This window comes from Denticeps clupeoides, chromosome 6, assembly GCF_900700375.1.
Source record: "Denticeps clupeoides chromosome 6, fDenClu1.1, whole genome shotgun sequence".
NCBI lineage: Eukaryota > Metazoa > Chordata > Actinopteri > Clupeiformes > Denticipitidae > Denticeps > Denticeps clupeoides.
The window spans coordinates 17,438,742-17,455,333 of NC_041712.1; the positions used below are offsets into that span (position 1 = coordinate 17,438,742).

The 16,592-nt window shown below is 44.3% G+C and overlaps 1 protein-coding gene across 9 annotated transcripts in view; it reads left to right on the forward strand.

Annotated features, from left to right (window-relative positions):
• The window catches only part of rapgef6 (Rap guanine nucleotide exchange factor (GEF) 6), a 68,437-nt gene that overhangs the window by 31,637 nt on the left and 20,208 nt on the right, over positions 1-16,592 (forward strand). For 6 of the 9 annotated variants that reach the window (XM_028982229.1, XM_028982221.1, XM_028982228.1 and 3 more), the window contains 11 exons: positions 8,789-8,917; positions 9,904-10,084; positions 10,288-10,424; positions 11,757-11,915; positions 12,560-12,712; positions 13,199-13,363; positions 13,461-13,568; positions 13,722-13,925; positions 14,013-14,121; positions 14,228-14,468; positions 15,721-15,732. In XM_028982229.1, the coding sequence (XP_028838062.1) occupies positions 8,789-8,917; positions 9,904-10,084; positions 10,288-10,424; positions 11,757-11,915; positions 12,560-12,712; positions 13,199-13,363; positions 13,461-13,568; positions 13,722-13,925; positions 14,013-14,121; positions 14,228-14,468; positions 15,721-15,732 (1,598 nt within the window). The remainder of the gene's footprint in view (positions 1-8,788; positions 8,918-9,903; positions 10,085-10,287; positions 10,425-11,756; positions 11,916-12,559; positions 12,713-13,198; positions 13,364-13,460; positions 13,569-13,721; positions 13,926-14,012; positions 14,122-14,227; positions 14,469-15,720; positions 15,733-16,592) is intronic. The other 3 variants (XM_028982222.1, XM_028982225.1, XM_028982227.1) reach the window with 1 other exon arrangement.

Consider the following 16,592-nt stretch of genomic DNA (forward strand, 5'->3'; position numbering starts at 1 on the left):
AGGGAGGAAGAGGACTTGCTCGTCCCAATGGACGCAAACGGGGCTGAACCGGGAGAGGTCCCACAACGCTCTTGGACCTCCTGCAGAGATATGCAAGGAGAGGGCCTGCATGTCTCTCACTGCTGCATGTCCCTGGGAGATATCTGCGAGATCTGGGAGGTTTGGCCTCACGGTGAACCCTGCAACTAATGAAGACTGCTTTCATTCATTACTGACCTCTCATTGAGAGCACAAACACACGGCAGTGCCTGTATGAAGGCAGAAGAGAGAGAGAGAACCATTTTTTGGCCTTCTTTAGACACATTCACAGCCTTATAGAAACACAAACTCTTCAGTCTCTACAAAAACACACACTTATAACAACACTTCAGTCCACTCCAGCAACCAATGCCAGCTCTCTCACATTCATTAGGTACGGTGCAGTGGAGTGGGTGGCAGGCTTTTTTGATACACTCCACCCTTTTAAAAGACTCTGGCTCAGGCCAAAGACAGCTGGTTTAATGAATTGATCTTGGAATTAAAGGTGACGGCGTGTGAAGGCGATAGAGAGGAGGCGAAAGGAAGATAAAGATGGCATGAGGGGGGGGCAGCAGGTCGCTGTATCCCAGTTAGCAGGGTGTAGAGACGGACCCTTGACCCCACGTGCTGCAGGTCAAGACTCATTGCTGCACCAAACGGTTCCGGCAGAACCCATGCTATATCCCAGTAGTACATGCTAGTCCTGGAGCAGTCCTGGAGGTTCAGGATAAATACTATAGTATAGTATTTATCCTGAACCTCCAGGACTGCTCCAGGACTGCTCACAATACCAAATTCTTTAAATATCACTTTGCCTTGCAATATTGGTCCCAATGCAAAGTGATCATGCCAGCTATTTTACCTGGCTGCTGACTGAATAGTGTTGCTTAGCAACACATATTTTTGAATGGCTAAGTTCAAGATGTCTTTGTTGTCGCAGTAAGACTTATTTCCAATAAACAATATAACAAGAATACCAGTGGACACGGATATTGGAGATATATGGTAAGAGGTCAGAGTTCAAAATCAAACATGACCTCTCCTAAGTCTTTAATTATGCTGCATTTAAGTCTCACTTTCATTTACATTTAATCATATAGGGTACCTTACCCAGCATTACTGCAGGAGTATCACTGGGCAGGGAGCACAATGGGAGTAAAATCTACCACGATCCATCTTAGGTCATCATATTGATGGGGACTGGGAATAATACTGTCTTCTAATAATTCCAATAATGTAAAGTTGTGATGATACATTAGCAAAGATTGAAATAGTGTTTTAAATGTCCAATGTTCCACCTTACAATTCTAGTCTGCTCTCAGAAATGCAACAAATCTGATTTTTCATTTCACAATTAATTCACAATTAATTAAATTATGAAATTAGTATTCTCTGGTGATTTTTTTCACAATGCTACATAGAATGTATCTTATTATTTTTTATTGTCCTATGCATTAAAATGCTAATTATATCTATCTTAATGTTTTGTGGCAACTGTGGTCCAGAGATGTTTTTGTGATGGCCACTGACAACCCTACGTATAAGGGGGATTTCAGGTGAACCAAACCATGAAACTGATGAAATATTACACACCTACAGTATTGACACATCTCTTTAAATGTCATTCCCACATGTTACATTGTTTACAATCACATTGAAATGAAAGGAGGCTGAATGATGTTGCTAAGGAACATTGCCACACAATCCATAAATACATATAAAACACTAAAATGTTGTATAGTGACGTGACCTTACACCTCCAGTGTTGACCTCCGGGTTCTATGGTTACCTCCCGCCACCCAAATGCCTACACACTAGGTGAACTGGCGATTCTGAATTGCTCGTAGGTGCGAGTGTGAGCCCTGGGTGACTCGTGAGCCTGAGTAAGACTAAGCAGTAATGAAGGGTGAGTGAGTGAGTTAGAGGCAAAATGAGGCATAATCGCCACAACACAGATAAGGTTGAAATACTGTCGTTGGCCGCAGGCAATATATCATGGCTCAGGAATCGCTTACAGTAAGACTATTACTGCAATGATGGAAATAATCCGTGCCAGTGGTGCAATTTGTCTTATTATGAATAACTGACACATGCATGATGTGAAACCCAATGCCAGTGTGTTCTTGGAATTTACAATAACGTCACCCAGTGTTGCAAGAGTGCGGGGGGTAACATTTAATAACCAACATCTACTCTCAGATCTGGCATAGTGTGGCAAGGGTTTTGCGGGGAAACACTGGCATTTCGCATTTGATGAATACACGTATGACAATAGCTGTGGTTAGCTGTCAGTGTCGCTTTCCCATGCCCAGAGTGAGAGCGATTACAGGCTGATGAATGGTTTATGGGGCCATGCTTGTTAAATCATGCCTTTAATTCACGCCTACAACACGGTCTGTAATTAATGTGCCGTGGCACCGGACTGGATGTGGAGTAACTACAACTGTCATTTCCTCGGTCAAAGCTGGTGTGGGTGTGTGTTTCTTCGCCTGACAGTCAGAGGTTGAAAAATGCCAGTTAAGCAACACTCAATCACTCTCCTGTAATTTCCGTGCCAAAGCTGTGGCAGTGGTGAAGATGCATTAATTGTACCCTTATGAACGCGTCAGCTGTAATTCAGGGGTAATAAGTGAGGGAGATGGGAGGGTGGGTGAGAAGAGCGAGTCGGATCAATATTCATGTGGCGGAGGGTGGCAGTGGTCAATTGGCGGGCACATGTTTGGACGCATAGACTTTTTCTGGCACCTGGCCAGTCAGGTATTAATGTCGCTTTGCTCATTCATCATTGGTTTGTCCTTGACCAAGTTTCATGTTATGACTTGTGGAGTCTAATTCCGCAATTTCGTTATTTATTTGCATGGCCAGTGCAGCATGTCGTTACACACATGGCTCACTGGGAAGGGGATGATGGAATAAAAACACAACAGAGTCAGAACGGCCACCACATCCGTGATTGGCTCAGCGTTCACCCAGCTGAATGGCCAGGTTGTTTGGTGTGGCGTCTGTGGCTTTAAGCCACGTGAGAGAAAGGAAGCCAGCTGGCCGTTCAGTCTGGCCAGGGAAGGAAACGGGTCCATGGTCAGTCCTGACCTGCTGGCGGACTCAGGGGATGCAAAGCATTCCTTTGAACATACCGGTGTGGGGTCAACCACGCCCTGCTGAGTCACCCTTGATGCTTGGGCCATTCACAGATGCTTCCTGTCTTGTTTTCTAGCGCCAATAACGTGTGGTGTTTTTAAAAAAATGGCAAAGGGGCTTTTTCTAGTTTAATGTTATGCAATACAGTGAACAACTATAAGATGAATTTAAACACAAGACTAATGACCTGACTGAGCAACACACGAGTGTGCACCCTCCACTGTGCTATAATTAACCCACCCCTGCCCACAGCTAGAACTGGTAGTGATTTATTTTGAAAACCCAACCCAGCAATCGAGCATCCCAACAGACACTGTTGTTTGACGTTTAGGTTGACAGATGAGGCAAAGGCCGTTGCCCCCGGACACATCCTCCCCGAACCCCAACATCCATTCCATGTCAGGAGAGCTCCGGATGCAGCACGCCCACCCCTCACCGCCCATCCTTCCTGAGCCAATCAGTGCTCTTTGGGGAGCCTTATCATTTTACCCTCCATGCCCCTGGAAGCTCCACTCTGGCTCTGTGTGCATGAATGGCAGTGAGTTGTGCCGGGTGTTGGTGTAACAGAGATGACTCCGGCTCCATGTGCCCGCAAGGGTGGCTTGCTTATCACATTTTATATTTATAAATGTCCTTGAAAATGATCCAGACAGGCCTGCTATGTATTCCCCCAGTGGTGGAAAAATCAATAGCTGTAAGATAATGGAAACAGCTGGAATGGGTGAACCTTGGCTGAAATATCAGCAGAGAATCAGTAGGATGGGTAAGTGGGGAGGGGGCTAATTGGCCAGTGATTCATGGCATTAAAGCCAGTGTGTGTATATGAGAGTGTATGTGTAGTTGGTGTGGGGGAGGGGCTGTAATGCGATCATCTTTAGTAACCATGCCTGCTGAGTCTCTCTAAAGCCATTTAGGCCCGAATAATGCTAATTAAAGGAGCCACAGTGTTCAGAAACAAGCCCTCTAATGGCTGAAGACCACAGGAGCTGGAGCAGAACTTATCGTTCAGACACAGACAACCTCTGTGATATGGAATGGTAGAAGGCATAAAAGACATTTAATCCGGAATGTGTTTGTGTGTTTGTGTAAGTACCAGGCTTTGTCCTATGATGTCAGTGATGAGTAATGATGAGTCCTATCTGATGGGGAGCTTTTTTTGTACTTGATCATCAGATGGGACGCTGGCACTGCATCATTCCCTATATCAACTGAGCGCCCAAATTCAGACAATAACATGATGCATTATTTAGCTACATGCTTTTAGCATCTCAATATTATTCCAACAGAGGCCATGGGCTTTTAGTTCATCTGTCCAGGGAGGTCTAGGGTGTCATCTGGACAGGAAGCAGAGGCGATAACAATCAATACTCCATGCATTAGGGACGTAGAACACCTCCCCACACCGTAAATTATTGGTCTTTTGGATTTAAAAAAAATACGAAAAAACAATCTCTGATTCAGCTGGACGCCAGAAGATGTGTTTACACTCACAGGCTTTGAGACGAAGGCCTTCTATTGGGCTTGAGTAAACAGAAATCAATTAAATTAATCTTGACTTGGAAATTTTACATAATCAAGTAAACTTGACCCTCTGTTCACCATGTATCACACCACAGGGCCGAACCTTCCGGGCCCATGCAACCCCTGCCTCTGCGCATCACTGCTCCAGCAGAGCAAGAGACACGCAGGCCCTCTCCATGCATGTCTCTGCTGGAGGTACGGGGGCATCGCGGGACCCCTCCTAGATATGAAATACTCTCATAAATCACGTCCGCAGCAGACTGAAGGTTGTGACTGATGGACTGTGCAGGACCAGAAGCTGATGCCTGTTAGGCATTGCTGACATCTGCAGGCTACTTCCATTCCTGCCTTTTCTCCTCTGCATAGTCTCCTGACATGTGACACTGAAACCCTGTCATTACACGATCACACGTTGACTTCATATCCTAACTAACCCGAAGGACGTTTTTTGCATCCAGCATTCCGAATAGAATTTTTTTTACTTGAGAAACTGAAGCGTTTTCTTTGTACCTCTGTGAGCATTTACATCAAATCGATTTATTTTCAGTGTTCAGCTGTCAAAATATTTTTTTTACAGCTGAACAGTGGAAATAAATTCAGTGGCTGATTGTTTGCTCTTACAGGATGTTTGTTATTATTTTAGCATTGTTTCATTATTGACTATTGGTGATGATAATATTCTCATTTTGATTTTAATCATCTAGCATGCTAATAGTCAGCAGACGGTTCTTTGGGCCATAATAATGGCCTGGCTGTGTATCCCACTGGCGTTAGCAGCCAATCTCTGATGGATGTTGGGTAGCAGGTCTCAGGTCTCAGTGCAGAGGGACATTTTACATTCGCCCTGAAGCCTTCTCTCTCAGCTGTGCCAGTTTCTGGACCATTCATCTCCCGCCGATCGTTAGCCGCTTGTGGAGCTAAAGGCCGAAGTGGCAGCCAGGGGTCGTGCTGAATTTTATTGCCGTTAACATAATTGCGTTGACTGTGTGGCACACTGGCATAATCTGTTGTATATCAATAACCAGGCTTACTCAAAAGGCCGCAGCCGTTGCCCTAAACTAGGGCTGTAATTTATGACTAAAAGAGCTCTTACCCACAAGCGTCCAACATAAACTGTGAACAAAGCACCTGGAGGTCCAGTGTGGAGCCCCAGGGCCAGATTGCCTGTGCCAATACTACAACAAATTTCCTCGTTCCCTGGCATGAACTGTACAGTTGCACAGATCATAAAGTAATGTGTTAAATCGATCGTTATCTTGTTGCACTTTTTAAAGGACCATTAATTGACTGCCTGATGGTGTATCATTTTTATAAACTGTCATCTGTGCAGACACAGCCTGCGTGGTCTCAGCCGCACCCTCTCTCTACGGCCGGTACAGACCTCAACAGGCCTTTCATAACTACTGAATCCTGATATGGCTTCCGGAGCCCATCCTGGGACATGGGGGGTACACATACCATTCGTTCACAACTCACTCACACAAGCACACCCATCACCATTCTACCAAGTGTCCATGTCTTTGGGTAGGAGAACATGCAGGTGACATGCGGGCAGCATGCAAACTCAACACACACACACAAATCCAGTGCCCGGATTCGAACTCATGATGTTAAATGTATACAGGTTACAGGTTTGAGACCACTTGCTGTAGACAGACCACTGTTTGGTTGTGGGATGTTGGTGTTACTACAACTATCTAGACAGTTGTCATCTTGTGGTCAGAAACCACAGATGAATGTCTAGAAGTTTACATCACTGACAGCCTGGCTGTATCATTTCTACATGTACGAGGTGGTTCTATTAAAGTGGCCAGTGTATGAATGGGAGGAAATGGGAAAATCCTGTCTGAGTGATGAGTTGAACTCCACTGTCCTTGCATGGCTGGTTGGTGTGATGGATTTGTACGTGAACGTGGGGGGAAGCACAAATTCATATTTAATCAATTGGTGTAATCATTTATTCATGAAGACTACGGGAGACCCCCAGCCAGGGGGATCGGAGCGGAGCACGATTAAGAGGGCCGCACGCCAACTAGCACCAGGAGACTCTGCCAATTAACACAGGCTCTCTTTCGCGCTCAACGCAGCTCCCGGGCTGTTGCGGCATCATTAAAGAAAAAGATGCAGGCGTCCTAAATTACTAGATGGGGTGTTTGGGTGAACGTGTCTGTTTATTCTGGTCGCCGTTCACTCTGCGAGCTGTGACTGGCACACTGTGCATCAGTTCAATGTTCCCCGGAGATTAATTTTATCTCAGAAGGGTCTCAGCAGCAGTACGGCCCGTGATAGGCAGGGTGAGTCTTGGTGCTTATCGCCAACGATTATTCCTGCCTCGAAAAAAAGGTTTCCAAAAGGAAAAACGAAACTCCCCATAGGTCTCCAGTATTTGAGTCTTACTTCAGATCGAATCAAGGACACTGCTGCAGACCCTCTGTCAACCTTATTCACTGTGAGCAATGACCATGTGACCCCCCAACCCCACCATGCCTACAGAGGGAATGTATAAATAAATAAATGATTTGCTGTAAAGGGGAAGTTATAAATGGCACATTGAACCCACTCATTCAAAATGTTTTTTGGCATTAAAGAAAAAAAAATCTATTTTCTGTGGAGGAACTGAAAAAAATTACGAGAAGCATTTGTAAAGAAAGATTCGTTTTTGAGAATTGACTTAACTGCATTGCTATCCTGGAACCAAGCATTCGCTAACATTAAATTCATTTAGATCAAATCAACCAGTAGTAAGGTTACACTGGCTTACTGGGTAATCCTGACGGAGAATAGGCGTAGTTTTCATCTGACTATTCAGACCAGCCTTTTAACAAAGCTCGTCATCAGCTCTACACCTCTGGTTTTGCTGTTTCAGAAAGGTCCACACTTAAAAACCTGTTTTGACCATATTCCTCCCCTGGTCCGGTTTCATCTAAATGAAGATAAATAGACATTAGGTGGTGTGGCAGGGGGCTCTTTCTCCTCCACCCCCAACTCGTGCCGTTGTTGTAGTGCCCCAGACAGAGTGTGTTAAATATTGCATGTTGGCACGGTCGCTCCAGCGGTGGCTGCTTTGGTTTGTCTGGATGCCAGGCTGGCAGATGGAGACGACGTGCTGTAGGGTAGCACCGGGTGGCCGGGGATCTCGGGGGTGCAGCAGACTGGTAGGGGCTGAGGCGTGTCCTCTCTGCTTTAATAACTTGCATTGTTCTAAAGCCAGCGGTTTGAGCATGTGGTTTTAATGACTTTGAACTTGTGGTCCATCATAACAAGCTCTGCTAAGCACTGCTGAACAAATAGTCATAGCTAATGCAGTAACAAAAGACTATTATTTTAGTTGCAAAGCTGTACGTTATATCTATCTATATGTGAAAGCTGGGTGTTCATATGTTTCAGTTGACCATTAGAAATAACATTAGCTGCCAACGTCATTTGTTTTGAACTCTGAAGATTCACTGCACTTAATATGTGAACTGGCTATCATGAGACTCTTTTGACATTAAGGATCCATCATTTAGACTGATTGAGCTAAGGGCTGTCAGCAGTCTTAAAGGTCGGTGGTCGTCCATAAAGCAGTCCCCCTCTCGGCTGTTAAGAAATACTATCTTCGCGAGGAGAGATTATTTTCCAGCATCTCCATGAAATAAATGGGGACCACCAGTCAGGGCCCAGTTACCACAAGTACTGTAATAGTAAAATAATCATATTAGACAGAGAAATATCAGGAGAATTAGGAGAAATATAATTTAATTCATTTATGTTATTCATTTATGCTATCACAGAATTGTACCTCTTGAGTGCCATTGCATGCATAACTGTTGACACTGTTACTTGATTTATGGCCACATATGGAAGTGACCCAAATTGTAAATTAATAGATTAAAAAAGATTCCTGAAAGATTTGTGCTGTTCACACTGTCTTGATGGAAAAAAGTAAAAAAAAATCTAATTTAAGCCTCTTTTGCCTGCAGTGTGAACCTTTTAGTCTTCCTCCCATATAAGAGTGACCTTATTTCAGTGATGTTTCAGGGCCAGTGTGTTTAGTACTGATTGAATCTTGAATCTCTTTCCCCGCTGATGTATCAAGTTTTCCCCGTTTTCTCATTTGTTTTCTCTGTAGCTTCCTGGAGACCTCAACAAGATGCACCTCACCGATCACCCTCATCAGGTGATGCACATGGCACCCAGCCAATCAGGATGCAGCATCGCCAGTGACTCTGGCAGCAGCAGCCTTTCTGATATTTACCAGGTACAGCTCTGCCGGAAATTACAGTTACGTGTCTGTGATGGTGTAGCCTCGAGATGACTATGTTTGTTCCTCCTGCTCAAATATTATTTTTTATTTCATTGTAATACAGGTGGTATACAACCTAAATTTTATATATGTAGGTCATACTTATACAGGTCATTTGTTTATGTATATAGCACATAGAACTGAAAGCTGACATAATGATGTTTATCTCACATTAGCTTAAGCATAGGAATCAGACATTGTGTACAATGTCTAGAAAATTTCATCCAGGCGTTTAGCTCTATGTGGGTGTTCATGCCTCTTTCGCTTCTGGGTCCTTTCTGCACATCCTGCTGTTTTTTTTATATAGTATCTTGTGGTTCCTGTGTTGTTGATGTCTCCTTATCTCCACTTGCTGCATCTCCTGTCCTGCCTCTTCCTCTCGTTCTCTCACCTCCGTCTCTTTTTATCAGTCCACCTCTCTTCTCGCTCTGCCTCACTCTGTGGTGTTAAAGGTCCATTAAAAGGAAATTACAGCCTTTTGGTGTGTATTAAAGAGTGCTTTATCTCAAGCTGTAGCATTTCCAGTCATGTCTCACTGCTAATTCTTCAGGGCCTCTCTGGCTGTCCGTAAGAACATAGAGAACGAAGCCACAATGTACATATTTGAAGTGTGGGATGTTTACAGCTTCAGGACAGCATCGGTTTTCTTTCTTCCTAATTTGTAAAAATGTTTGGCCTTTGAAGAAGTGGCTCTGAAATATCAGCTCTCAGAGCATGTCTCAGTCCGACGTTTGAGTGCTTCCTGGCCTCTGTTGGCTGTCATGTTCCTGGGTGCCAAGAGACATTTATGTGATGAATCAGGGCCCTCAGATCTTCAGCACCTTCCTTTGTTCAATGCTTGGCTGCAGGGTGAAAGGTTTCCCTTTCCTTTGGACACATTCCCATCAGGCCACGCTTTCTGGCTTTCACTCTATAACTGTGTGCTTTTGAATTTTCATAAGGCCACTGAAAGCGAGATGGGCGACGTGGACCTGTCAGGCCTGCCCGAGGCACCGGTTGACTCTGAGGAAGAGGAGGAGGAAGACGAGGACCTGGAGCGATCTGCGGACACTCTGCTCAGCCGAGACCTTGTACGGGAGTGCCTGGAGAAGGACCCCACTGACCGCAGTGATGATGACATTGGTAAGCAGAAGTACCCATGATAGAGAACTGGACATCTTTACCATCCACCCAAATAAGAGAGGAGCAGCGCTGGGATTTGCCCAGGCTCTTTTGCTGCTGTCTCATTGTGAGGTGAAAGTTCAACTATGTGTGTATTGGTTTACAGCAGCTCCTTAAAGTTCAATCAATGTTCTGAATGTTGTCTTCTCCTTTCCACTGCACAGAACAGTTGCTGGAGTTTATGCATCAGCTGCCGGCGTTCGCCAACATGACCATGTCCGTGAGGAGAGAGTTGTGCACGGTCATGATGTTCGAGGTGGTGGAGCAGGCGGCCACGGCCATTCTACAGGACACGCAGGAGGTGAGGGCCAGTCCTAACCTGTATTTGGCTTCCCATTCCAACTTACATTACGTTTTAGATCTTTTTCCTGGGGCACTCAACCCCAGTCCAATGTTCTGGGATCGGCAGCCGCAAACCTGGTGCGGATTTGGGGTTTATAGATAGTGAGTGTGTTAGAGAGGAAATGTAACCTATTCAACCTTTTGAATTGCACCAAGCCTTTTTTCAAAATATACATATAACTATTTGTCTTTCTTTAGCTGCTAATAACACTGGAACATGCATTTATGCTTAAATCTGTGCATTGGCAAATAGTCAAAATAATAATATATCAGGTGCTCAGTGGAATGTAAATAGTTTATCACTGGCTGGCACTAAATTAGTCTTTAATCAGTCAGTATTATGCTTTACACAACAACATAGATTCTTACCGAGTGCTGTACAACATAATGTGGTAATTCTGCCACCTTAATTCTAAACTAATCCCCACAGCCTCGCACAACATCTTTGCCTCAGATGGCAATTGAGTCTTAATGAAAGACAGAATTTCTTGTTCGTTGTATTGGACTAGAGGGCACAATGACAACGAACAGAGTTTTTTTTCTAGGTCTGGTTTTATCTGTCTAACAAACATTATTGATCAGTCTCACATGAGACTGCAGGCTACTCATCTAGATTTGCAGAGTGTGCGTGTATTTATGTGTGCGCACAAGCTGTCAATCATTAAACTGAGCTGTAGGGCTAATGAATTAACTTACATGCTCAGCTAAAAGGAAATGTTATCAAGGCTGTGGCAGCATCTGACAACTTAATAAATGATTGTAAACCTTCCACATCAATTTAACAGGAAGAAAGAATTCCTGTCATGGACAGGGAAAGTGTGTGTGTGTGTTTCTGCGTGCTTCTCTGTTTTAGGATAGCCATAGACAGATGGAAGTGTAAACTGGACCACCGTGCAGGGCTTGATGGACAAGCCTGTCCTGAGTGTGTGTGTGTGTGTGTGTGTGTGTGTGTGGGTGTGTTTCATCAGTTGAAGGTCAGGAGGATAGAACACTAGCAGAAAGGGAGGTGGGGAGAGACTGAAGGGGGCAGCACAGTATGAATAAATACATGTATAAAGGAAATGAGAAAGCTGCAGAGTGCTTGAGAAGGGGAAAGGTTAAAGTTGGATGCAACCTTGTAGTCTAGTGTGACAGCCAGGACACACGACAAGCCAATTCATTCGCTGTTTTCGATCATTTTGTCATATATATGATCACATATTTCAAATATCTGTACCTGTCACTGGGTAGAATAAAAAAAAAAAAAACTTGTTGCATGCATGTCATTTTACTGTCTACCTTTTGCCATCAGCTGGACCATTGGTATGTGATCCTGAACGGCTCTGTAGAGATCAGCCACGTGGATGGCCGGACAGAGATGCTTTGCATGGGCAACAGTTTTGGCATCTCACCCTCGCTGGACAAGCAGTACATGAGTGGGGTGGTTCGCACCAAAGGGGACGACTGCCAGGTGAGCTCTGACACTCGTTGCTTTTAGGGGGAAACAATTTATGAAATGGATTTTGAATATAGGTTTAGCATGCATATTAGAATTGAGGAATAGCGTGATTCAGGACTGCAACTGTCTGTATTGAATGATTTTAAGAAACATTTAATTTGTTTCTGTATTTATATTGTGTTTATTTGATCTGTCCTCATATCCAGTTGAAGTGTTTGCAGTTCCCTGCACTCCAGTCAAAGCTGGTCAATGAGACTTGAGGTTTAATGACCCAACAGGAACCTAATATAGTAAAATGAAAATGGTGTCTGCTTCATTAAAAAAACTGAAAAAAAGAAGTTTGTGTTGCCGTATGACCTGTATGTATGACCAGCCTTTAGCAACACTTCCTCTTAAGCAAAAAGGAAAAGAAAAAGCTTTCTGTTTTTGGTTCGAGCAGACGTGAGGTAGGACGGTCGTTTCACTTGTTGTCAAGTCCATTGGGCATTAGACAGCAGTGGGCACAGCGGGCCACTTAAACTCCAGCGCTGCAACCTGGCCCCATGTCTGTCCGCCATGCCTCGAGCCTCCTGCTGCTCGAGTGTCCGGCGCTGGTGCGCAGCAGCGTGCTCCTTTATTACCGCTTTACCAAGTGTCCCCATGTCATTGTGGACCAGTTCGTGTGCATCGCCCAAGAGGACTACTGGCGCATCCTGAACCAGGTGGAGAAGAACACGCACAAGGTGGAGGAGGAGGGTGAGATCGTCATGGTGAAGGAGCACCGCGAGCTGGACCGCAGCGGCACCAGGAAGGGTCACATTGTCATCAAGGTAAAATTTTTCTTGTTTTATGGACAATAAAGCAAATATGACTATTTCCATTATCCATTATGATAACTTTGCCTGATAGTCCTTATTTGGGTCAGGTGACATTTAAATTATTTTCGCTTATTTTTTTAAGCTGGACAGGAGATAAAAACATTTAGCTTTAGTTTGCATTTGTTGAACACATGTGAATAAATTACTTCTTCTGTTGTTATAGAGTTTATGGACTAATTTCCACTGAACAGACTTTAAATCAGTCATTTAAATGAAATTTACTATTCACTTCTGCATTGTTGTCTGTTGTCTACTTCTAAATGACTGTCAGTTTCTGATCCTCTAAATGTTTGCTCTCCCAGCTCGAGTCATGTGACTGTTTCCACTGACATTGAGTTTATTTCCACAAAACAGCCCTGCTCCACTCAACTGAAGTACTTTTCCCAGGATGCCCTGTACTGGTTTTGTTTGTTTAAATGATGATGTTGTGGCTCCCAGGGAACACCGGAGCGACTGATCATGCACTTGGTGGAAGAGCCGTCCGTGGTAGATCCCACATACATTGAGGACTTCCTGTTAACCTACCGCACCTTCTTGTCCAACCCCATGGAGGTTGGCAGGAAACTGCTGGAGTGGTTCAACGCAGACAGTCTCCGGGATGCGGTGTGTGGTGTATTTAAACCAAATAAATTACTATCAAAATGAGGGAGTATTGTAGGTATTTATTTGTATTTACACATTATAATTCATGTCCATACAGGTAACAAGAATAGTGCTTTTATGGGTGAACAACCACTTCAATGACTTTGAGGGAGACCCAGAGATGACACAGTTCTTGGAGGATTTTGAGAAACATCTAGAAACTGCGGTAAAATAAAACTAATTTAATGTGTTTTTTATGTTAATGTGTCTTTTCAAAGGTTTCAGCTCTTGAATACTACTTCCTGGAGGATTATCAGTTATTTTTTAACACTTACGAAGCATATTTGCCCTGATTTAAGTGGTATTATTTGATCCTCAGAAAATGAAAGGCCACCTGCGGCTCCTGAACATTGCCTGCGCCGCCAAGGCCAAGTGGAGACAGGTGACCCTGCAGAAACCCTCCAGGGAGTCACCACTCTTCTTCACCCTGCAAGGGGGCAGTGAGCGTGGATTCGGCATCTTCCTTGAGTCAGTGGAGAAGGGCAGCAAGGCAGCAGAGGCTGGCCTCAAACGTGGTGATCAGGTAGCGACCTAAAGTATTTTTTAATACTAAATATGTGAATACAAAATTTCTTGTTTTTTATTAATGGTTTGTTAAATTCTTTTGTAGATCATGGAGATTAATGGTCAGAATTTTGAGAACATCTCTCTGTCCAAAGCCATGGACATCCTGAGGAATAACACACACCTCTCCCTCACTGTAAAGACCAACATATTCGGTAGAGTGGATTTTTTTCAGCTCCATAGAGTCTCAGCATGTTGAAAGGGCTGCCTTTTTTTAAACACATACTCCTCTGTGTGTGTGTGTGTATTTCCTCCTCCAAGTATTTAAAGAGCTGCTGAGCCGCATTATACATGAGAAGAAGAATGGTGGCCCCCACATTCCCAAAATCCAGAAGAAGGAAGGGAACCGCTTCTCCATCCCCGACCTGCCTGGGGACATGGAGTTCCCCACAGACAAGAGCCACAAGAAGTTGAAGGCCAATACGGTGTCTGGCGGCCGCAACAAAATCCGCAAGATGCTGGAGAAAACACGCTTCAGCATCCTGCCCCCAAAACCCTTCAGGTACAGAGAGAATGGCATTCTTGGAAGATCTCAGTGTCCTGCGGTCTGTATGGCAGCTGCTTTTTTACGGTCGCTGAGTGATTTTTTTTCAATCTTTACACAAAGTTCAGCAACACAATAAGTAAGCTATGTGCTGGTCTTAAAATGCCTTCTGTACCGTAACCTGCCTCTGGTGTACGGGCTGAGCCGAGCAGCGATTAACGTTCTCTCTGGGTGTGTGAGCGTGTGTCTCCCTCAACACAACATGAAATTGATCTCATGACTGCTCTTGGTTGGCTTTAACATCCAGTGGCTTGGTGATTCAAATAATTCTGATTACTGATCCAAATGTCTTTTGAAATGAACAGATTTGAAATTTTTGCACGCATTGCTGCAGATTGGGGCAATGCCTGGTTGAGTGCAAGCTTGGGCTAGTGGATGTCTGTTTTTATTGTGCGTGTCCTGCGGTAAAACATTCAACACCAGAGCATGGAGTCTGTGTCAGGACTGTGTTCAGCGTACTCAGTACACAGCGCTGCGCTCTGCAGACTCCCCACCTCTGCAGCTGCAGCAGTAGCGCACTGCAGCAGTCATTACCGAACCCGCCCAGCCATTAGCGTCTTTCTAGAACAGCCTTCACAATCAGCGGCACACAAACAGTCAGCCATTGTCTGACCTCCCTGTTCTCCCGCAGATGCGACGCGGCTCTGTGGCGACAGCCCGTATGTTTTAATTACCGGGAAACTTAAACGCCGGTATCAGCTGACTTATGCAGCTGCTGTCACATTCCTCTCTTTTAAAACCCAGAACGGCTCATTTAGCCCCCCGCTTGGGGTCCCCCCGCTCCAGGTCGTTGTAGCACCAGCGTGTGTGCGTGTGTTGCTGATTTCTCCATGCTAGGAGTGAGGGGCATTATAGCAGTGGAACACATAAACGGCCACCAGCCCTCTGTAGGTGAGGCCACACTGAGCGCAGGTGCTCCATTTACTTTTGATATTATGCTTTGATGCCATTGCCTTATGAAAATATAAATAAGATGACCATAGATGCAAAGAGAGCACAGCCTGTGCAAATATTATGCAAATTTTACCAGAAGACCTATGCCTGATTGAATACAAAATTTCTTCACGATGGAGTAAAAATCATGGCACAGCATGTGTCATGTGTGAGATGTGTTTTGATGCAACCAACGTTTTTTATGTGTAGCTGCTTTGCTGCTTTTTTCGTGTGTTTAATGTGCTCTTCCCTGTCTCTGTCTTCTTCGCATGCATAGGGGACTATTTGGGTAAGACCCCAGCTCAAGCACTATTCATCATGACCTCATGTGAATTTGTACAGATACACCTCACATATCACCTCATTCTAAGTCGTCATATTTCAAACTTGTGAAATAAAGTGCCCAATTTGGTCTGTCATTATAACAAACACGCATAAACCCACAGAGAGATGGCTGAGAGAGAGAGAGAGAGAGAGATTGCTGTTACACTCAATACATGCTGAGTTAAACTGGTTAGAGCCCAGTGTTCCTGAATGAGCAGAGAGAGAGAGACCAAGTGAGAGAGAGAGAGAGAAAAAACTGAGTTGTCAGACACGTTTTGTGGCCCTTTGACAGATGACCTTTCCCACACATTCAGAGATCCCTTTCTTCAGATCTATCAGACACACAGACCAGACGCATCACAGTTAGACCCCAGATTGCGGTTTGCATATTGCGATGGTAATATGCGCTGTCTCCATCTCTCCAACCCCACACTCATCCCCCCATCCACCACATCTCATACTCACATTATCTCCGCCCTTTCAGCGCGCTGTCCTTTCCCTTTGCTTTTTGTGTATATATAAATGTTTGTGTATGTGTGCATGTGTGTGTGTATATATATGTGAGCGCTTCTCTGAATGTGGGTGGATTCGCATGGTCAAAGTCAAAATCACCCTTGAAGTTCATGTTTTTATTAATGGCAGTTTTGAACACCAGTTTGAAATTATGAACCTGAATATCACATAATGCAGCATTAGCTTAAAACCAAAAACTATTTCACAAATTCTATTGTAGGAATATTAAATAAAAATGTACTTTTGGGGAAAAAAATGTACTTTGCTTGTGCTCCAGCACAAATGTATGCAGCACACATAATTTTCAGAAGT